The 22,912-nt window shown below is 34.0% G+C and overlaps 1 protein-coding gene and 1 non-coding gene across 2 annotated transcripts in view; both read left to right on the top strand.

Annotated features, from left to right (window-relative positions):
* The window catches only part of Smp_154770 (impas 3 peptidase (A22 family)), a gene marked incomplete at both ends in the record, with an annotated part of 45,476 nt that overhangs the window by 2,141 nt on the left and 20,423 nt on the right, over nucleotides 1–22,912 (top strand). The window contains 7 exons of the mRNA XM_018794829.1: nucleotides 1,367–1,530; nucleotides 6,055–6,185; nucleotides 8,236–8,335; nucleotides 15,005–15,127; nucleotides 16,302–16,386; nucleotides 18,500–18,571; nucleotides 20,696–20,933. Coding sequence (XP_018649202.1) covers nucleotides 1,367–1,530; nucleotides 6,055–6,185; nucleotides 8,236–8,335; nucleotides 15,005–15,127; nucleotides 16,302–16,386; nucleotides 18,500–18,571; nucleotides 20,696–20,933 — 913 coding nt within the window. The remainder of the gene's footprint in view (nucleotides 1–1,366; nucleotides 1,531–6,054; nucleotides 6,186–8,235; nucleotides 8,336–15,004; nucleotides 15,128–16,301; nucleotides 16,387–18,499; nucleotides 18,572–20,695; nucleotides 20,934–22,912) is intronic.
* Smp_tRNA_02040_Pseudo_TTG.1.1 lies at nucleotides 524–594 on the top strand. Its single transcript has one exon. It is a non-coding gene (tRNA).

Below are 22,912 nucleotides of genomic sequence, written 5' to 3' on the forward strand. Positions count from 1 at the left end.
ACACATAAGCTACTAGTGGAGGAAGGAGCTGTGTAATACAGCATTTAACTTCAGCCGGTGAAAGTTTATCTCATCACCAGTATCGTTGATTCAATAGATCTGCATACCAACTATGACATATTCACGTTACAAATAGGTTCGTGTATAGTTTTTAGATGTCTTGTTTGACAGGGTTGCTTGAATGTTTTTATGAAACTTTATATTATCTCAAGTAGCAACCTTTTTGTTTCGTCAGTCATTCAGGTTTCTGAACTTTGATAAAAGGTTTGTAGTTCTAATTTAACTGCTATCCAGTTATTTGAAATTCTTAAGGTTTGTAATGTCGGTCGCCATGTCAAGCTCACGTAGCTTATTCTACCTTCCGGACATTCCAATTTACTGACTCTTCTTGGGTTACATTTTGACCTTGTCAATTATTCGCTTATCAACCTTGACTGTTTTTATATGAGCGTATATGTGTGTACTTCTTATCTTATCACATGTCTGTAACTTATTTTTATTCGTAAGCTGAGATGGATAGCAGGACTCAGTGGCCGAGTGGATAACGCGATGGCGTTTGAAGCGAGGGTACTGGGTTCGAGTCCCAGAGTGGACATCGTGTTCACTCTGGGACTCGAGCCCAGTACCCTCGCTCCAAACGCCATCGCGTTATCCACTCGTCCACTGCTAGCCACTATCAATCTCTGCTTACCATGCTTGTGAATTAAGGCTATATTGAGGCAATATGCACAGTATGCACATTTGCCAATTAGAGACTGACCAGTTGCAGTCCTAACACATCGACAGGAAGATTCAAACAAACAATACCAAGTGAATTTATTTTTATTCGGCTATAATTATCGATTAACGCTTGATTAAATCGAGTTAACTCACTCGCCTTCTCCATTGCGCGTCATTTTGTTTTGCTTCGCTATCTGACCAACGATTGTACGAAATATGCGTATTCAAAAATCCATTCTCGTATTTCACTTATTTAATTTCGTTATTCACTAACGCGATTTAAGTCGATGATTACATACGAGTATTTGGCGGAATGTATATTTCGATAACAATCAACATACAATCGAACTGAAGTCAGATATAGATATAGGGCCACCAAAGGCTCGTTGTTCAGTTGTTAATAATATTAAATTGGATGTTTTAGAATCAAGAGAGATTTCCACTCCACCAACATACATATATGATTTCTCATTTATTAGTGTGTAAAAATTTAGCGTGATAAGATCGTGAACCTCTTTATTATCAGCTCTCAGTACCCAATATCAACATTATTTCTGGTTTCGTTAACTTTAAATAAACGGTCATATAAACTTACTATGTTTGGCCCATACATTTTAGCTGTGCTCTTCTGTTTCTTTATTTTTAGAGCGAGCGTTCTTATCAATCTAATATGAATATTTCAGTATCCGTTTTCCCATTTATTCCAAACTCTATGGCGTTTAAATTTCTAATTTGGATTTTGTTGTATGGATTTGCTGTGATTAGCATCTTATTGGGTGCATGGATAATTATTGTTAACCATGAAAAACTGTAAGTGGGACTCCGTTGTCATATGCACAATAATTAGATTTATATTCGTACGTATTATTCTCTGGTAATGTTTCGTTCCTTGAGCTGGATGGCTGTGTTGTGAAGCTTTTTCTGTCATTCTGGATCACACCAACAGATCTTGCTTCAAGTAGAAGTCAGGTTTTTTTTAAAAAATTATTTAATTAAAAATTAATGACCAATAAACTCAATTTTGCTTAAATATAAACATGTTCACACTGTAGAATAACCAAAGGTAAAGTATGGGCTTGATAAGTAGTGATATTTCTTTATTGAACTTTTAACAGAAACTGATGCTAACTTGATCTATGTGTTGAGTTAATGCCGGTGATTACCATGCCAGCCATCATACATTCCAAATTGATGTGATTCCCAAATACATGAAAAATGTGATAAAATGACTGTAAATCCTTAGATTTTGTGAAGGTGAATCGTGTTAAATCACCACAGTGATGAGGTAAGCAAAGGTGAATAATCACGCTCGAGTTGTGTATACACATTTTGAAGACACAACATGCAGAACAAGGGACTATAGTATTTTACCAAAAATACTTTCATCCGATTTTGCAGACAAACAGAAAATAAATTCAGTGAAACGCAATCATATGTAGTGTTGTTTTAATTCACTAACTTTTTTGTTGTAACACATATAAGCGAACAACGTTGTTATTATTAATATATAATGATAATAATACAATAATAATATATAATAATAATGGTTTTATTCAATATTATATTTTTGGTACAATTTAGAATTCTCAGCACAGAGCATTTCAACAAGTTCCCTTTTCTTATTTCTTGATCGATCCCGTCGATAGATATTGAGTGATCTCCAGTTAGTTGTTAACAGTTGAGGAATCGACATGTGATTAATGTTCATTTTTTCCTATTCACATTGTCAGACACTACGATGTCTCTGATTGTACTTTTTAGTACCTTGTAAAGCGATAGGTTGTAAACGTTTTATTTACGGGCCTGAATTTGTAATGTGAATAATAAACATATTAAAGTTTTAAAACAAGCAATAAAGATAACTTGTTGAAATATCTAGATGGTAGGAACAGGTAGTCCAGATATTCACTCAGGCCGCCTCACTATATTGTTTCCAACTAGATTGCTATCAAGGTTTACTTTATTATATATGAAAATTTATTTGGATATATTAAAATATTAAACCGATCGAAGAAATTTACGAGTCCATGATCACAATCAAATAGATTACACAACTCAAAACAATAAGCGAAAAGTGCAAATTTATAGTAATGATGAGAATAATACAATAATAAAAGTTTTAATCAACAGTTGAACTATAGAAGTAGGTCAAGATTGGATAAGTAGACTTTAAAAGCTTATATATCAAGATAATAACCGCATGATGGTTCTCTGTGGAGTGTAATTAATGTTCCTATCAATTATGTTGTTATTATTTTAGTTTGATTACTACACTTTCAACCATTAAGTTATATTTTTGTATTTGCAGCATTTTTTTTTCTTCAGTATAATAAGAATATTTTCAGGATCCATACAATATTAAAATAACTTTTAGGTTTATATCCTATTAGTTTTTGTCTTTTATCTTAAAAAGTTCATTCCTTCTGTTTTCAAACTTCATCCTAAAAGTTTAAACTGAATTCTTTTATGTAACTGCTGCTACTGACATTGAACATTAATAAAATTCTAGTAGCCTTTATTTCAAGTTTTCTGAGTAAATCCCCTGTTCAGAAATAAAAATTTTATTAATAAATTAAAAGAAACTACAAATGACAGGAATCTTGCAATGTACTTTGCTCATTTATGAAAGATAGTGTCAAGAAGTGCATTGATGAACTTGTTTAGTTGCTAGCTCAATATAACTTGGTCAACAGGAGCTTTTGAACTGGTCAGTACACATAGCAGAAGTTGAACTTGATAGTTCATCTCCATCTCATGAAGCTGATGATTGGTTGCTTAGATAGTGGATTATGATTTCGTTTTCTGTGCTACGTTTAAACTTCAGTTTTAAGAACATTATTTTATAAGCTTGCTGTCGGTTTTCTCATTTTAGCCCTTGTTTCAGTTTAATATTTTGTTAGTAACTTTAACAGATGATCATTTCTACTTAATAGATTGTCTCTAGAACAACCAATTTTAGTTATTTACTCCATGTATTTAACTAGGTATCATTTTTACTATAGAGTGAGATGGACCATATTGGATATGGTAGTCCAGTAAAGTCGGCTTCTGACAAACTGTCTTTATTCCCCTAGAAGATCTTGTTAATGTGATATCCATGAAGACAATACTACTTTTGCCTGTTTTCACTGTTAAAGTAACTGGTTGATGAACACAGTTAAACTTTTTCAATACATTCTGTTCTTAATCCCTGTCTTGACCACCTATGGGCATACCATCTACTTAACTACAATAAAATTCTAGTTCTATTGCAGCACTGCTGAATAGGGCATTCACTAATTTTATTAAAATCTATTCTTCTTTAATTATATTTCTCAATAGTGATTACATCGAAAAACTGCCACCACTTATAAAACCCTTTGTTTAATATAGTGTGTATTCATCGTACATCTCTTCCTAGAAGATAAAGATCTTGTTTTTTGTTCCTTGAATTCTCAGTTAATGATGTATGTAATCGACTATTTTCATTAACGACATATTCATGAATAAAGATGACACTTTATTACCAAATTTTTACTCTTTTTCAAATTCTTTATTCTGTCGTTAACCTTGAAACTATCTTTCACACTAAACCTCACAACATCCTGGTATACTTAATAATAAATTAGTTTTTTGTTATATTCCTAATGAGTAGAAAAATTTTATTTCTGATGTTTTGTGACTTGATGTAAGTCACTTCTTTAGAGTCAATAAGTAACCTTCTACCCAATGCTCAACTTACTTGAAACCATCACGTCAAACCTTGACATTGATACCTACAAATCCTGATATATTTGTTTCAGTAGTCGTACTAGATGGATGTTAAGGGGAATTTAACATTATTAAGGGGGAAGTGGAAAACCATTTTTACTCATTTTTGATAAACCATTTGACTCATTCTGATTTCATATTCAATTAAGAAAGGTATGCTGGTGCAGAACTATACTGTTAGACGATTAAAAGTGTAAACAATAAGTTACTGTTTTTGGAGAAGGTATTCGGCTAGGTTTAAATTGTTTTGGCAAGAATTTAAATTGTCTTTTGTTTGCTTTTGACTAGAGATTAACATATAATAGTTCACACTATTGGTGATGTTGTTTCGAAAAAAGTATAGTTGCAAGGTCAGGAATCATATTAGATAGACGCAATTCAATTTCTAGTTTTCATTTAGTTGATTTTTAAAATCGAATTTTTAGGATATAAGGTGTGATGGCTAAAAGTCAATGCAATTCAACAATCACTAACGATAGTGTTTTTGGTATGTGTTAAGCAATTCTTACTTAGTTAGTTACTCCTGTTAACTTTCGTGGAGGAGCATAGGCCACCGACCACAATTCTTCAACCAATGTTCACCTGGGCTCTCCTTTCCAGTCGAAGTCTGCTTCCAAGCCTCGAAGCATTGTATTCTTTGACCTTCCTCGTGAAATTCAAAACTTAGCTTACAGTATTATTTCGACATACGATCGAACTATTTCAGCTATTGAACACGTTGATTTTATGTAGGGATGGGCCGTGGGTTCTAATCTATCAGTATTCCATGTCAGTTGTAAATACAAGGCAAAAGGATCGACCAGTATTATTCAAGGCAAGAGTAATTATTGATCGTTAATAATCTCAAATTAATCGTGTACATTACCATGTAACCAAACATAGGTATTACCTGAGAGTGTCTGCAGTTTTCTCGATGAATTTTCAAATAATTATCTGCTTGTGAATATTTCCAGTTCATTTGAGCGATACTGTCAAATAATTTTGTTGGGACATGTCCGAAAAGCACGACGAAGCCTCCAGAGGCACTAAAGGAGCCGAAAAGATTCCGTCCAGTCAGAATTTGATAGAACCTTATGGAATATCAATGTGATATGTTATGATCGAACAACTGCATAGCTTTCCTCCTTGCGGATCGTCTGGATTATAACGATGTTATAGCCGATACTAAAAATGATAAAACCCCTGTTTTTCTGTACATTTCTGATTCCTATCCAATGACCCTTCCCCCTGTCTCTTCCTTACTTTGATTTGCGACTTTGGGGTTTTACAGGTTCGAGTGTCGATAGTTGTATACTGTATTCTGCCGTAATGAAGTAGAAAACGTAGCAAATTTTTGTAAACAATCCTTGTTATCGACCTATATATGACACTTCATTATTAGTCAATTGTATCGTAAAACATTGTGATTTAGTTCAGTTGGACTGTGAAGTACTCCGCACATATATCATGTTAGACGTCACTTTACAAAAGTATTTGTTCATATTTCAATCATATCTAATTAAACTACCTCTTTCTTTCCCAGAGCTTGCTTTGGTAACGTTAATCTGATACAGATTTTTTATTTCCGTCTTATATTATTTACAGGTTACTAAGTTACGCTAAACATCAGAGTATGCTACCAAAGTTCAAATCTTCTTTGTATTTGTATATTATCGTGTGTTTGGTAATTTCTGTTACACTCTTATTGCTAACTTATTTCTTCTATGATATATTAGGTAAGTTTTTTTATACCGTGTAGTCTAGTTTGATTATGTAGTGAAACACTTTATTGATATGCTTAGAGCTTGAAGCTGTTTACTTCATGAAATTTTAAACGTTTAGTTATTAGAATTATTTGTGTTTGCCAAAACAATTAAGTTTTGTCACTTTTTATCCTCTGTCGTCTGCTGTTCGCACCTTAGTAATTCATTGCACTGTGTAGGTGTGGGATTTCCAACTACTTAAAACCTTTGAAATTATAAGCAAGGTGTTAGAATAGTATAAAACTTGATATGATGAAAAATCGGAATAATTCTGTCTTTTTTATTGACACAGTGACAGACAATGATCATAAATCCCCGTGGAATAGGTATTAATCTCTTAAAAACCCGACCCTGTTATCTTGAAGCTCTCCATACGATACAAATCATGTATCTACAACACCATACATTAATTGTACCCCTGTTTTGCATGTGATCGCTATTTGACTTATCATTTACCAATTTTACTATACCGGGTAATCGGTAGAGTTTAACGTGTATAAAACATATTGAAACCATCTCAGTTTTCAGTAAAAATCACATCTAATGACTTCTGTGCTTAATAATCTAGAGTCAACCACCAAATTTGCTAAATTATGAAGTGTGGTGAATTAGTTTGTTATTTAAATGCAATTTATGTTTACCCTAGTGATAAATATCTTTAAATCATATAGCAAAATAAAGTTCTCAACTGTAATATATTATTATTTGATTTAAGAGAATGTACTGTTGCATTCTTGGCGATCATACATGTTGTGTGGTTTCGTAACTATCAACCTTGTCTTCAATTTTGCCAATTATATGTTGGCTGAAATTGTCACATTTTGTGTCTGTTTACCGAGAAGTGACCAACAAGACCAAAAACAGACAGTTGAAATTAATCAGTGTCCAATAGCTTTAAAACAATAAACTTAAAAAATGATACTTAGGATGCAAGTGAAATTTAGGGATGATGTATACATAAATGGTAATATGATCAAGATTTAGGTGAAAATAAACAATCAAAACATTCATGCAATTACGATTTAAACTTACAATAGTAGATTATAATTATCTTGTAGATCTTAACCAGAATATCTATACTTTTCTTTGCTCAATTTAAATAATATCACTATCTTATTGTAACTCGATGTTGTTATCAGAATACTTGTATTCTATACAGTATATTGCACTAAATTGAGTGGTGATTGATCATGAATAATTTATTCTAATCTACTAACTAGGTCATTAAATGTTCTCAATTGATTTAACGTATTTATGTTAGCGCCGTATGCCTATCACCAGTACCATTGGGTTGATGGCACCTCATCAGCGAAATCGAATCTATCAACAACTCATGTATGTCGTCGACTTTTAGATTCCGTGTTTTATATTCGTAAACTAATACAGAGTGAAATACTACTCATTCTAGTCATTGTTTAAGTAGATGATAAATGTTTTACATGGGCCACATATGGCTTTAATTCATCATTCAATAACCCATTGGAATTGATCAAATACGTAAAGTTATCAGTGTGCTCAACTTCTGCGATTTCTAATGTTAACCAAAACATTGTAACAATTCAATCTTGAAGCAGGATTTTTTATAGAGTAGATTTTTACCTGCATACAAAGGATTTTCTTACAGTGTTACTCAGTGGTAAGTGTAAGTCTTAATCGATCAGTCGATATACGTTTCAGAGAGTAACATCTTAGATTTTAAATAGAGAACGGAACTAGATAAAGATTAGTAGATATTGTGAGACAGTTTGTTCAATATATTAGATTTTTATGAGTGCATGTTATACTATGTTATTGTATTAATCGTAAATAATCAAACGATAGACATTTGTATCGCTCAAAGATGAACTCATGCACAATATTCACGAATGTTGTACTTACTAGATATTTTGTTAACGTACTGCGATTTTCGTAGTTATTTCCATTTGCATGGCTTTTTATACAGATATTCTCTTTGAAAACTCTTGTCCTCGGCACTTTGCTTCATATTTTGTAGAATGTTTTACTGAATTCTCTTTTCTTTTAGTATATCTCTTAATAGCACTGTTTGTACTGGTAGGCGCGAATTCGATTTCGAAATTCCTTACATTTGTTATCCAACATATCGCTCCTTCAACAACCAAAACGTGCGTCTAATTTTATAATTTCTTTTAATATTTATTTGCTGCGTCATGTGTTAATTTTATTGAATAGCGAAATGCTCTCGATTTAGAAACAGTTGCTTTCATATATATATATATATATATAAAAGGTACTGAAAAGTACAATCGGAGACATCGTAGTGTTTGGCACTGTGAATTGAAAAAAATTAACATTAATCAGATGTTGATTACTGAATTGCTAACTTTCAACTGCCGATCACTAATTGGAAAGGTGGACTATTTTCAATCACTATTAAGTGTAAACATACATCGTCATTGTGGTGTAACCGCAATTCAAGAATTCTGGCTATATGATTTACACGACGATTGTTTAGTATCGCTAACTGGTTTCAGTATTTATCATCAGGAACGATGAAGCAATAAGAAAGTGTGGCGGTGGTGTAGCCACACTCGTCAATATGAACTGGTGTATGTTTTAGATTTTTAAAACGACCTTATCGACTGTTTAACTTTAAGATGCTGCCCAAAGCACTTGAACAAATACAGTCATATTTATGTTACCAACATTTACGTAACTCTAGACTGCATATCATCTGCACTATCTGTTTTCACTGATGAATTCACCGAATTTGCCGTTATCTCCTTTAATGTTTCACTTTCAGTCATATGTAGTGGTTTTGATTCATGTGATTGTAGTTATCTTTCACCATCAAGTCACCAAAATGTAATCGATTTCTCCACTCGTTCCGATGCTCATTTAGACTTAGTTCTCATTAATGATGCGGGAATATATGTGACTTGTAAACGTGCTCCGTTGTTTAGTTCTTATCATTGTACTATTTGTGTTATACCCAAAATATATGGAAGCTTATAAAGAGTACACCCCAAATGCTCTGGTATAGCCGAGGGTGGAGAGAGTCCGCTCTCCCTCTCGAAATGCTCTCACATGGCTAGGTGCATACACTCACTACCAGTGAAGTCCTACTCAGTGTCTTCTTGTGGTGAGGGTATTTCTTACGAAATTGAGAGGACGGAAAGCAAATATCCGGCGGTTTAAACGGGTTGATGGACATGGAGGGACCGCCTAGGGGAGTTGGAAAACTCTGATTCCAAACAAATTGTGCACATGGGCCCCAGTATCCTGAAGGAAAAATTGGCGTATGAACCAATTATTATTGGTCACCGGCTACCATGAGACTGCATCTCCTTACGTTGTTTCACTGCCTTGTGGATTAGACCTTTAGGTCAAAGACTCCGAGTGTGGCCCCCTAAGAAAACTACCTGCCTCGGTCTGGGCACTCGGGCAGTAACACAGCCCACATAAAATCCAAGTGACTTGTGTGTCAAATATGTATTGGGTGCCACTTTGTACCAATGTTTATGTGTTCAAATAAATAAATAAATACATTAGATATATAAAGCCAAATACAGGAATTACGGAGAAGGAAATATCCAAAATCTGGAAATTCATGTTTTGTACAACAAACTGGGAATTATTTACAATTGACTCACTGAAAAATACCTTTGATATTGTCACTTATAATCTTAAATTCTGCTTTAATGTTCGTTGTTTCGCTGAAACTACTTTTGTAAGTTTTGATCGACTTAAATTTCCACAAGTAAAGCGATTACAAAGGCGAACAGAAAGAATGTACAAAGAAAAAAATTCTGTCGAAGTTCGGAAGCTAAATGATCTAATAAAACTAGAGATTAGACGTATAAACTTGATGCTTACTCAGAAACTTTCATTTTGTAAAAGCTCTTCAAGAATGTGGAAATTATTCAAAGAGCTTACAAGTGGGGGAGGCACTAGTTACGATAACCAGCTGAATATTTGTGACTAAAATAAATCTTTTTTTTACGTCAATCATCTGATTTCATGCTTCCTATATCCACAAGTCTGAAGAATAGTTGTGTTCCAAGTTTCACTGAAAGTGATGCCCGAAAATGTCTCCAATCACTTAACTCGTCCCAATGTTTAGGAACTGACGAAATCCCAAACCTCCTTTTTAAGGAGCTGCTGATGTTGCGTTATCTGTCTATGAGCGTCTTTAACGAATCTTTCTCAAATAGTTTCATACTGAAAATGTAGAGAAATATAACAGTAATCAAAACACCAAAAAAGTATCTGGGGATAAGGATGTAAAATTTGGACCCAAAGTAATAACTCCACCTTTTCTCAAAACAATAGAAAAACTATTTATACTTTTACTTCGACTTGTATTAAAAAGGTATATTGATCTATGTCAAGTTACTTGCAAGTGCAAAATGAGTATCTTAGGTACTATTGTTCTGTATTATGTTCAATGCACATTTCTAGATTATACCTCTGACTTTGATTCCGTTCCAAAACCACTATTACTTAACAAGTTTGCCAGCGTCAACATCAACATTTGGATAACCAACTAGCTGTGTTATTACCTCTCTGTAAGAGAACGGTACAATGTGCATGGAGGAAAGTTCTCAACATCTCTACTAACTCAAGAAGATATGTTACAAAGAGCTGTTTTTTCTCCTCTTTTTTCTGAATGATCTGACATCCTCCACAGAAAACACTTTTGTTAAGAATACGGATGATTTTGCTGTATTTACTCCGACTTCTACATCTTCATATGCCCTTAAAATGAATGATTCATTGTCTCATTGAACGATGGTTTGTTGTTAATGATCTCACACTTAATCCTTCTAAATGTCAAACTGTTAACTTAAGCCTAAGATATGAACAGCACTTAGATACGCTGTTGGAATCTCATAAAGTTTGTAATATTCGAGATTGTATAATTAGAACGATGTCAATTGTCATCTGTCTTGGTGTAAGTTTTTTCTTTGATCTCTCTTGGTCTTCTCAAGTTTTATGAATATTGAAGAAAGTTTTCTGTCTGACTTTTAATGCATAGAGGCTACATGCTTTTGGCATTACTTGACATTTACTTTTACGATTTGTAAATTCTTGTGTATTACCTACCAACCATTACTGTTTGTCATCATTGTTTTCTTGTATTCTGAGAAGAGGTTTTGCTGTATTGCTGAGAGTGCTGAAGGCAGTTAGTAGGGTGTGTGGTTAGTGTTTTGAAGCCATTAATAATATAATTGTATATAGACATTTAAAATCTTGCAAACTCTTGGCAGGTGTTATATCATCATATACTAACCATCCACTTCATTCATATCTTTCTCCTTGTATGTCCTCTGGTAATAACTAGACTCCAATACATTTGAATCCGTGCACGCAAACAAAGATATGAAAGCTCCTCAACACTTTATCTAGCAAATATACTGTGCGACGGACAGGTTGTTATAGCTGATCTAGTCAGTAACTTGTCTTCTTAAACGTGTTTCTAATTATAAGTTGTACAGTTTCTAATCTTATTAAAATTATTCCATTTACTTCCAGGTGATTTATTCGCTTAAACTATGGATATATGTACGCAGTTGTCGTTTTTTTTCTTTCTTTTTGAGTTGCATAAGAAACTTGCTGAAAATTCGATTTTGTACTAAACATATAACATTGAATGAAGCTAATAATAATAATAATATAAATCCAGACAATATTGAGAATTCGGCTAAACAAGCCTTACATACAAAACAATGCTCAAATTAGACCTGAATATCAATACCAGAAAAAAGAAAATTCTTCTTAATTAACAATTTAAAAGGTCATTTCAGAGCCTGCATATCTTTTATTCAACCAGTCATTACGTTACCAGATCTGTTACTAGATTGTTTCATGCCATATATGTATGCTCAAACGAATTTCTATTGTTCTGACAATGGTTAAAGCAATAAAATACTATAAGAGCGATCATACTGACATATTATTACATTGACTTATAAATTACGTTATAGTACAATTAAAATACATTTCAAATTACCATAATTAATAAACTTCGTTTGGTACAAAACTAAGACACTTTTGCCACTGAAAAATAATTCATTTATAATTAAATGATTGTCATTTCTTACTTGTAAAACATAATGTAACAATATTTGATAAATCCAAATGGAGGTCACCATTAGAATTAAATAGTTCTCATTGAACAACCACTTAATAGATACTTCTAAAAAAAGTACTTATACTAATTCATTGAAAATGTGAAGTTCAACAAAGGAATCTCTTGTAAATGAATTTGTTATGAAGTTGTATATATAAATGAGGTATCGATTCCGTGAGGACATATAAACAATGAATAAATATGATAATGTAATAGAAAAGCTATGTTACTAGATTATATAATGAGAATAATAACAATAGAAGATTATGTGTTCAAAAATAATAAGCCGCGCAAAATTAATAGGTTAACAATAGATTATGCTGTAAATAGAGTAGGATAATTAAAATGTTTTTGTCACAATAACTGAAGACATTAGAAGAGTTAAATGAATTAAAACTATATCAGAAATAATTATGAATAAAATGATGAGGATTTGAAAAATAGTTATAGTAAGGGAGAGATATTTCCAAATGCAAAATCAATGTAATGAAAATAACAATAATAATGATAAGTGTCGAGTTTTGTCAAGATGATAGGATTTACATGGCCATTGAGAGTAGAAGATACTCGCAAGTTACTAGTATTTAACCACAAATGTCTTAGAAATATTGCTCGCATCTGCTGAGATCACCGGGTAAGTAATAGTGAGGTTAGACGCAGGGTATTAGGGAATGATGGTAAATCAGTTGATGAGGTCATGAATCTTCATCGACTGAGATGGTTGGGCCACTTGTTACGTATGCCTGAACACCGATCACCACGACGCGCTATGCTGACTAGTGTAGGGGATGGTTGGAAGAGAGTTAGGGACGGCTAAACCAAAACGTGGCATCAGTGCTTGAAGTCACTAACTTCTAGTCTGAACCATGTTGGTAGATGCAGACTACTTGGTTGGGGTCCACGTGACTATCGTAACCAATGGTTTGAGACTCTAGGTGACATGGCTGAGAATTGATCACAATGGCGCAGGTGTATACACTCTTTATCTTCCCTTAAACCTTGAGATTAAAATTGCTCCATAACTTTTTTCCTTCCTATACTATATCCTTATATACAACCTATCTTTTATATACTACCATCACTAAGTTAACTACTTCTATGAATCCGGTGTTCATCATGTTGTGCTAACGAGGTATGGCAACTTGGACCGATGCATAAATATGCCTGGTCCTACATTGTAGCTGACTGACATAGACCTAAAAAAACGAACTGACCAGCAGAGTTCGACCATGCCGGGTGTGAGACATTTACCTACCGGAAACAATGGAAGATGGTCGCTCAATATCATGGATTGGTTAAAGTTAGACATTAACACCTTTGGATGCTGGCTCAGTGGTTTAGAGGTTAAGCGTTCGCATACTATACCCACTATCCTTGGTTCGACCCCGGCGTCCAGGATTGTGGGTGGATACCGTCGAGAAGTTTCATATTGGAATGAAACGGCCGTCCACGTTTCAAGGGGTGGTCTAACATTGGTCGGTTCATGATTTGGGTGAAAACGGAAATTAACTCAAAAGTATAATTCATTGATTTTGTAATTTAGGAGGGAGAATAGTGATCGATTAACAGACTATTCTCATGCTTATTATTTGTGCACATATTACTTTTAACAAACTAATACTTTAACTCTAATGTCATTATTAAATGCTGTTACTAATTTAATAACAAATCAAAACAATGAATTAGCTAGATCAAAGTCCATACATTTGACTTTATGGAACGGTCGACTCATGAATGTCGATGATGTGACATAGGTGCTCAATCTAAAGTTAATGGAGTAAGCTTTGTCTCATGCATCGATGAATGAAAGTGGATGGATAGAGTTTCAGCAGTTTAAATACGAGTTGTCGCATAGTTTTCAAAATAATTGAGAGTATTTAGTATACGAGCTTATTATTATAACACTTTTTTCTTTGAAGTCAGTGTTTCCTGAATATGTTCCCTTTTCTTTTGTCAGTGAATGTAAAAATAATCTTGTTTCTCTTAATGAGTACATTTTAAATGTTCTTATTTGATTGCTCCTGTTTAAGAATAATGTTACCTAATTTGTTCTGTCCATACAGTGAACTATGCAGTGGCTTGGCTAAAGCGTTCTATCGTCAATGAAGTAAATAGCATTTCCCAGTGCTGTTGGGAATTTCTATTCATTTGACATATTTACTGTGGAACAAAGTATCAACTACACCATGAAATACACTTTATATCTCAACGTTTAAACAACATTTGCTCTAATAAGCTTAAGTCACTGAGGATCTCACAGTACTGGTACAAACTTAAAGTACCGTTGATTTATTGAACCAGTTGATTGTGTATTACAGACTTCTCAATTGTTGGGGATTTCATACCTAAACTACCGGAATACATCACCTGATCGCAATTTCATATCCGATAAGTGACATCTGATTTTTGCTACAATGGTCACCAGATTTATATGTGTCAGATCATTTTTACATGTAAATGGCCAATGTCGAACCAAGTAGAACACTACACAACAAGACAAAAATTAAATATTACTTCAAATAAGTGCTTCGAACAGTCGCAGACAAATCTTGTAGTTAGCTAGGTGTGTATGTGACATTTTTGTTGATATGTTTAATGTTTTTCACTGCAAAAGATCTTTCATTTTAGATCAAATATCACCATAGCTTTGTGTGATACTTCATTGTATATTTCCTTTTTCCCCTTCAATTCTTTTATTTAGGATAACAATTAATGTAAAATGTCGATTTATTAGTCCTAGGAAAATATATATCCTTTCTCTAGTTACTTTGCCGATTGGTCTAGCCATAGCTACAACGTGGTTGGTATTTCGTAATAATGATATGTAAGCTTCAGTTTTATATGTCTTTGCTTTTAATCATCATGTACACGTATGTTCTCAATGATCACCGGCCATTCAATTTAATTGGTAAACACAAATGTTTATGTATGACTATGACTTAGAGTTTATATACTATAATCTGTCGTACATATATTAGTAAGAGCAATAGTTTTTCCATACAAATATTCAATAATTTATCTCCTTTCTAGATGTTATCTATTTGTAGTATGCAAATAGAAGACCTAATCAGTAGGTTGTATGGCGTGATGGGTGAATATTATAGAAATTTTCGGTCAAAATCTGAGAATGTTTGAGATACTTCACATCTTTCTCAATTAAAAATTCTTACTTCAATACTGTGCTGAGCTGATACATATCTTAACCCTAATAAATGAGGTGTGTCAATCGCTTTATCTAACGTACAGTGGTCTGACCAAGGTACTTAACCTTCAGACCATTAAACTAGGATCAGGTCGTTCACATGACTAAATTCTATCAATTCGCAATCCTTCACCTGTGTCACGAATTCACGCTGCTGAGCAGTCCCATAATGAGATGAAATTACTGTCCAGTAATTCCCGGTGTTTATTGTTTTTTTAAATTAAGATTTGTCCGTAATGTAAAGTATCAGGTTATCATTTAGTTAAACAGACTGTAGACATGTGTTTCATCACAGTAATCTAAATGTAACACTTGCTGTATGACGTGAAAATCTTAGGTTCATCAGGTGAAGTTGTTCTGTTATGAAGTGATCTCAACATTCATGATTTTCTCCTCACTGTTTAGTAAGTTTTATGAAAATTTTGTGTAATAACAATTTTGCCATTAGGTGAGTAGTTTCGCTTGTTAAAGAAACTTTGCTTTCCAATGTTTCTTTAAACTGTTTAGTTTTTTAAAATATATTCAACCAAATGCAATTCAATAATTATTTGATTGTTGAAATTAGAATAAAAATCTGATGTAATATCGATCCGTGAGATAGAACTTTTTGTATCATGCAATTTAATACATATTTTCTTTTAGATATGGAATGTTATTACCGTATAATGCAATCAGTAACTGGATATAAACCATTGCCACTGTTTAAATGAACATTTCATTTCAAAAAAAACTTTTTATCAAGTTATACTTTGACATCATGATTCTCATTCATTACACTATTTTCATCTTTTACTAGAATTGGTTGGCCTCTACAATCTGTTATCGGGATGTTTATAGTAGCAGTGATTATTTCATCTGCGTTGATTATACCATCAGTCAAGGTAATCAAAGAGAATGTTTGTGATAAATTCTACTCCATTTCTTACCTGTTACATGTATCCATCACATTTGGTATTTGGAATTCCATACCTCGGACTGACTTTTTAAAATAGTGACCGGAAACCAGAAATCACTGGACAAATGTCTAGTTTCAATATAGGACTTCTGAAGAATGGCGATCTACAACTTCACTAGCGGTCAAACTCTTGACTTTTAGCCGTCTTGGGATAGTTCTTAACCTTCAGACCACTGATTTAAGCATCCAGTGATCGACAGTTCTAACGTAATCGAGTCACGATATTGCGCTACTATCATTCGGTGCTATCAGTTGGTAACTCCCTAACTCCTGTCATGACTGAATTTTGTGGTGTGAAACTTTAAATTCAATAATCACCATAACATTCTATGATTACTCTTGATGTATTCAAATTATATTTTCTATTTAGTGCTCTGGTAAATCATAATTCCTACACAACAGTCCTATGGTAGCGCATGTGATTCATACATATATATATATATATATATATCCCATATTTTATTTCGTTTATATCTTCCACTAAATCTTGTTTATGACAACGCGGTCGCGAAAGCGCCGAAATACGAAATCTATATGGGATACATTTATTTCAAGCATCCATGTGTGATGAGACAAACAAAGCCTGTAGTGGGTATAGAAATCAGGCTTTGCCCAAGATCGGCGACTTAGGTGCGACTCAGCTTTTGTATTCAGATAACAATTCGTAGATGCATAGACACGTATGTACCAACATACACAGAAAAGTATATGGATAAAAGTGAATAATCATTAAGGTCACGAGTAATATTGTTACTCATAGACGATCTCATCTATTTATGGTGACTGAAGAATGATTAGGAAGATGATGGATGACATGTAAGTTACATACTGCTTGAATTGTTAATATCTATCAGAATACACTCATTTAGGTGTATAAAAGCCATTAAAGTCTACGAACAACCGTCTCTAGCAGAAGTATTTTATGATTGTGTCTCGATTACTTTTTGGTTGATTGTATTTCGTTATTGTCTGAATCCCTAATGGTTTTCTCTGTAAAATGCCTTGATCGTTCCTGTGTTCCTCTTTGTTGAAATGAAGCTTAGGGTTAGAGTTACCCTTTATGTTTTACTTGTCATATTGATGAAAATTTCTCATGTTTTTGTATTCAGTTTGCGGTGCAACAGTTTGAACTGCTTTACTTTATTCGGCGTTAGATTATTGATAACCTTGGACATAAGTTTCATGTTATTTAGCACACATCAATAAGGTACATCTACAATTTGAATGGGAATGATGCTATTTGTTGAATCCAAACCCTCACCAATGTTGGAGACATTACTACTGAGATATCAGATATAAGGCATAGTTTTTCAAATCATTCAAAAAGTAAATTTCTGATCTATTTTTCATTGTCGTTTTAAAGGCAATTTCACTTATTTCAGTGTGTTGTTCTATCGGCTGATATGTCTGTCCGTATTACAAAGTATAGTCTACAATATGTATCTATACTTATGTATATAGTTATACTTTAATCGAAAACAATCAAGTCCCCTTGATAAATTTGGATAATATAATAAGAAAATGAAGATTTTCAAAACTATATGACATAGTAGCTCAACATATTTCGAACAATCTGACCATATTTATATTTCTGTTAAGAACATTTATATATGATAAATAAACGGCCAATTAGACAATCAAACAAGGATAAGAAAGATAATAATCTGAAATACAATAAATATTACCAAGGATAGATTTAAAGCAAGTATAAACTGTTTCTAAATGCATAGTTGAAAGCATCAGTCAATTAAAGCTAGACCACTAAGGAAAACCTGGAAGCACTGGACGGCCGTTTCGTCCTATTGTGAGACTCCTGTTTCTAAATGCATAAAATGAGTTTGGATTTTTTATATATTAATTTTCTCAACAAGTATATGTGCGATCAGATTGTTCGAGATTTAAATGCGCTTATATGTCATATATTTTTGATAATCATATATCTTATAATCTTTTGTTTGATTATATTTAGATTGATAACTTTGTAAGAATAATTTTGTGACTTGTTTATATTCTTTTCTTTTGTATTATTTTCTTGTTAGGTTGGTACACTTTTGTTTACTGTATTTATGATCTACGATATATTCTTTGTATTTATTACTCCCTTATTCATAGTAAGTTATTTATGAATTTCTAAAGTAATTGGTATATTTTGTAGTTATCATTTAATCATAAGGTTAATAAAGATATTCATTAACGTAAATCAATACAGTTTTTAATCATTTTAAATTTATTATTAAGATTTTCAGTTTTGAAATAGGATAATGTAAAAACAGTACCTACTTACTCTTGCTACTCCCAATGGAGCATAGGCCGCCGACCAGCATTCTCCAACCCACTCTGTCCTAGGCCTTCCTTTCTAGTTCTACCCAATTTTTGTTCATTCTTCTCATGTCTGTCTCCATTTCTCGGCGTAATGTGTTCTTTGGTTTTCCTCTTCTCCTTTGGCCTTCAGGATTCCATGTGAGAGCTTACCTTGTGACGCAGCTGGGTGCTTTCCTCAATGTGTGTCCTATTCACTGCCAGAGCTTCTTCCTGATTTCTTCTTCCTCTGAAGTCTGGTTTGTTCTCTCCCACAGTAGTTTGTTGCTGATAGTGTCTGGCCAACGAATCCGAAATATCTTGCGTAGACAATTGTTAATAAACACCTGTATCTTCTGGATAATGGCTTTCATAGTTCTCCAGGTTTCTGCCCCATACAATGGAATTGTCTTGACATTTGTATTGAAAATTCTGATCTTGGTGTTGGTTGACAATTGTTTTGAGTTCCAGATTTTCTTCAGTTGTAAATATGCTGCTCTTGCTTTGCCGATTGGCGTCTTCACATCTGCATCAGATCCACCGTGTTCATCGATGATGATGCTCAGATATGTAAAGGTTTTCACATCCTCCAAAGCTTCTCCGTCAAGTGTAATTCGAAATGTAAAAACAGTAGGACTGCAAAATTATGTACCTTAAAATACCTTTAATCATAAGTTGATATTAATGAAATAATGTTGAGTGGCTGTTTTTTCCAACTCTGGAGTATGTATGTTCTGTAAGACATGGTGACTGGTGATAGATAGCTTACTTTAAACAAGTCTGAACTATTGAGTATATGTATCCAAAAAATCAGCTGTTTTATACTGTCTAAAATAATTTGGACTTACATCCACTTCTCATCTTAAATATGATAATATTTGGTGTCTACTATTTTCCTACCTTGGAATTTCTAGCCTTTTTTGTAGTAGGTCTTTTTATCACTAATGGTTGTTTTTGTTTCTCTGGCTTTCTCATTTTATCGCATTTCGTTGTCCTAGTGTGTGGATTATTACAGGTATGTCATTTCTTATATTATTTATACACGAGCCAACGTAAATGGAATGAGGTTCGCACCTGAGACTCGTAATGCATCTAAATATCCTTTTACGCATAGTAATTGGTCACCATCGTTGATTGAGGATTTTAGGTTTCGCTTCGATGTGAATTCATAAATGGTTCTTATTCCACTAATTTTTGCTTAGATATTTCTACCGTTCTTCATTGTCTTAATATTGCATTTAGCACAGCCTGAGTGCATATTTGAGTACAACAAATACATCCAGTTAGATTTTCATAAATAATAAGGTTTTAATCTGAGATTTCAGCAAGTTCACGTACAATTCCATCCATTAAATGTTCATTTTGATTTAGCGCTCGGACTCAGTGTATTTAAAAGTTGTTTTTTGACTATCAGTTCACATGTGTTAGAAATTTCACACCATCTATCGAGTTGAAAATGTGTGAATGATCTCACAAACCTTTTATTTTTTTAAGAAAATGATGATTACTGAGTTAAACAATACAGTTAAATTCATTAGCTTGACGATGATATAACAGATTAATGATAATATTTTCTCGTTTTCACGATATATTACTGTGATATGACGATTCGACTGCTGACTGAGATTATGCTACTTTCAGATTAAATGCTCGATCAATAGATCTTAAACGAACTGGATCTCATTATACCAAACACACGATTTATGACCAAAAATAATCAATACATGGACAAGACAATACTTTATTTGACTCGATTGCAAGCAGTCACACTCAGTCTAAAGTACAAATCAATAGTAGGAAAGGAGATCGCACATTTAATAGTCAGTAATTTGTTGTTTTTCTGTTCGTCCACATTCAGTGGTCAATCATATGTAAGTTCACTAAGCGCATATCAGACAACTTAAACTTCTTTTTAATCACTTGAATTTTTTTCGCAGTCAACTACATCAACCAATGTCAGTCATCCTTCTGAGCATGTCGAACTTACTAGAACACGACGTTCAACTGCTCATAGTTTTATGGAATCTGTGGCAACTGGTTCAGCCGGTAAAAGTGGAGAACTGATACCATTATCATTTCGTTTACTTATCAATGAATATATAGAAGTAAATAAACAAAATACCGCGGCCATACCATATACTTCTCTCTTAGGATTCGGTGATGCTGTTATTCCTGGTAAATTTGTCAATACATTTTTGTTTGTTTTTGCATGTAAGATTTTATTTATCAATATAGTGAGTTTGTGAAGATTGGTGAATGCTATTGAGATTACTAACCGACCTAAGTTAGAAATACATGGAAAACCAGGAAGCACTGGAAAGTTGTTTCATCTTAGTAATGAGACTTTGTGACAGTACCCATCCACTCCTCCATCCAGGATTGATCATAAGACCCTTAGGTTTCAAGATGAGTGATCAACAACCCGTCTATTGAGTCGACGTCCTATGGTTTACATGTCTGACTTCAATTAATTCTCAATATTTCACAATTGTCTGCTATTGTCTTCGGTTGGTCGCTCAACACTGAAGCAACTGAACTCCGTCGCTTCTCACTAGCGCCTCAGGAATTACCTCTCCAAATTATTCACTCATGACCACATAATAATTATCATTATTGTGGGGCTTGTGGAGATCGTAGAATTTTATGTTGTCTTTTTAAGCAAAATGTTTGTTTATCTCATTTTTTGTAAGAATTGTGATCTAAAGAAAATAGTCTTTAGTTTTACTTTACCAATTCATAATCTACTATCTCAATTTATTATGATTTTGTGTTTGATTTTTTCATCGAGACTTCAGTTTCAAATATTTAACTTTATGTTAACTGAAATGAAGCACAAACTGTTATATCGAGAGCTTTAGATTCTTGCTATGCGGAGTACTACTAGACTACTTGAACGATCGAACCCGCAACGTCGCAAGACAGAAGACTAGTAGGTAGGAATGTTATTCCCGAAACAGTGTCAAATATAGTACAAAAATCTCATGTATCTATAGTTTTTGGCTGAAAGTAAATCATCATTTCGGACAGCCAATAGGCACATAGGGGATCCTTCTTATTCATCCAATAGGGAAGCTACACGTCGACATTCTAGAATGTTCCTCTAGTGGTGATTGAATGGGATGTCTTCGGCTCGTTTTGGGCTTCTTGAGACTTCATTGAGTTTGCCAACGAGCCATCCCTACACCTCGCCTCTTTTAGGTCTGTTACATATGACTTTCTTTTTGAATCTACTTGAAACATTGTTGCCGCTCTCCTTTTTCTGTTCAGCACTCTTATCGGCTGTGCGATTTCACTTTTACGTCCCTCAAATCATTGGTTGTGGCCTTCTTTCGGGCTTTTCTGCGCTAAATCCACCAGCATATGGAACGGTAGTCGTGTATCTACTGTCGCTATCCTATGATCCTTTCTAGTCTGATTAATATGTCTGATACACGTTCCGTCACTACCCCGAACTAAATGACGTACCTTCTCAGCGATTGTGTCTGTTAACACAGCGTGGACTTCAGCTTCAGCTTTGGTTAAGGGGGAAAGAAAGGGTAACCCGGTACAGGTGGTCAGGAGATTCCTAATGACCAACAGAGTCAAACCTAACCCGGTGGTGCCAGAAGGAAAGTCACCAGCAGAATGTATGTTTGGGAGGAAAATCCGGACAATATTTGACAGAATATTGCCACCCAAGAAAAAAAGAAAGCCCGTACGCGAGTATCGCATGGGCACCCGCAGCTTGAAGGTAGGTGAAAAGTGCTTATAAAGTGGTATCAAGGTGGTCGAAAATGGGAACCTGGGGTCATTGAACGGCGTATTGAGAAGGTACGTCATTTAGTTCGGGGTAGTGACGGAACGTGTATCAGACATATTAATCAGACTAGAAAGGATCATAGGATAGCGACAGTAGATACACGACTACCGTTCCATATGCTGGTGGATTTAGCGCAGAAAAGCCCGAAAGAAGGCCACAACCAATGATTTGAGGGACGTAAAAGTGAAATCGCACAGCCGATAAGAGTGCTGAACAGAAAAAGGAGAGCGGCAACAATGTTTCAAGTAGATTCAAAAAGAAAGTCATATGTAACAGACCTAAAAGAGGCGAGGTGTAGGGATGGCTCGTTGGCAAACTCAATGAAGTCTCAAGAAGCCCAAAACGAGCCGAAGAC

The sequence above is a fragment of the Schistosoma mansoni genome, chromosome 1 (assembly GCF_000237925.1).
Source record: "Schistosoma mansoni strain Puerto Rico chromosome 1, complete genome".
Taxonomy (NCBI): domain Eukaryota; kingdom Metazoa; phylum Platyhelminthes; class Trematoda; order Strigeidida; family Schistosomatidae; genus Schistosoma; species Schistosoma mansoni.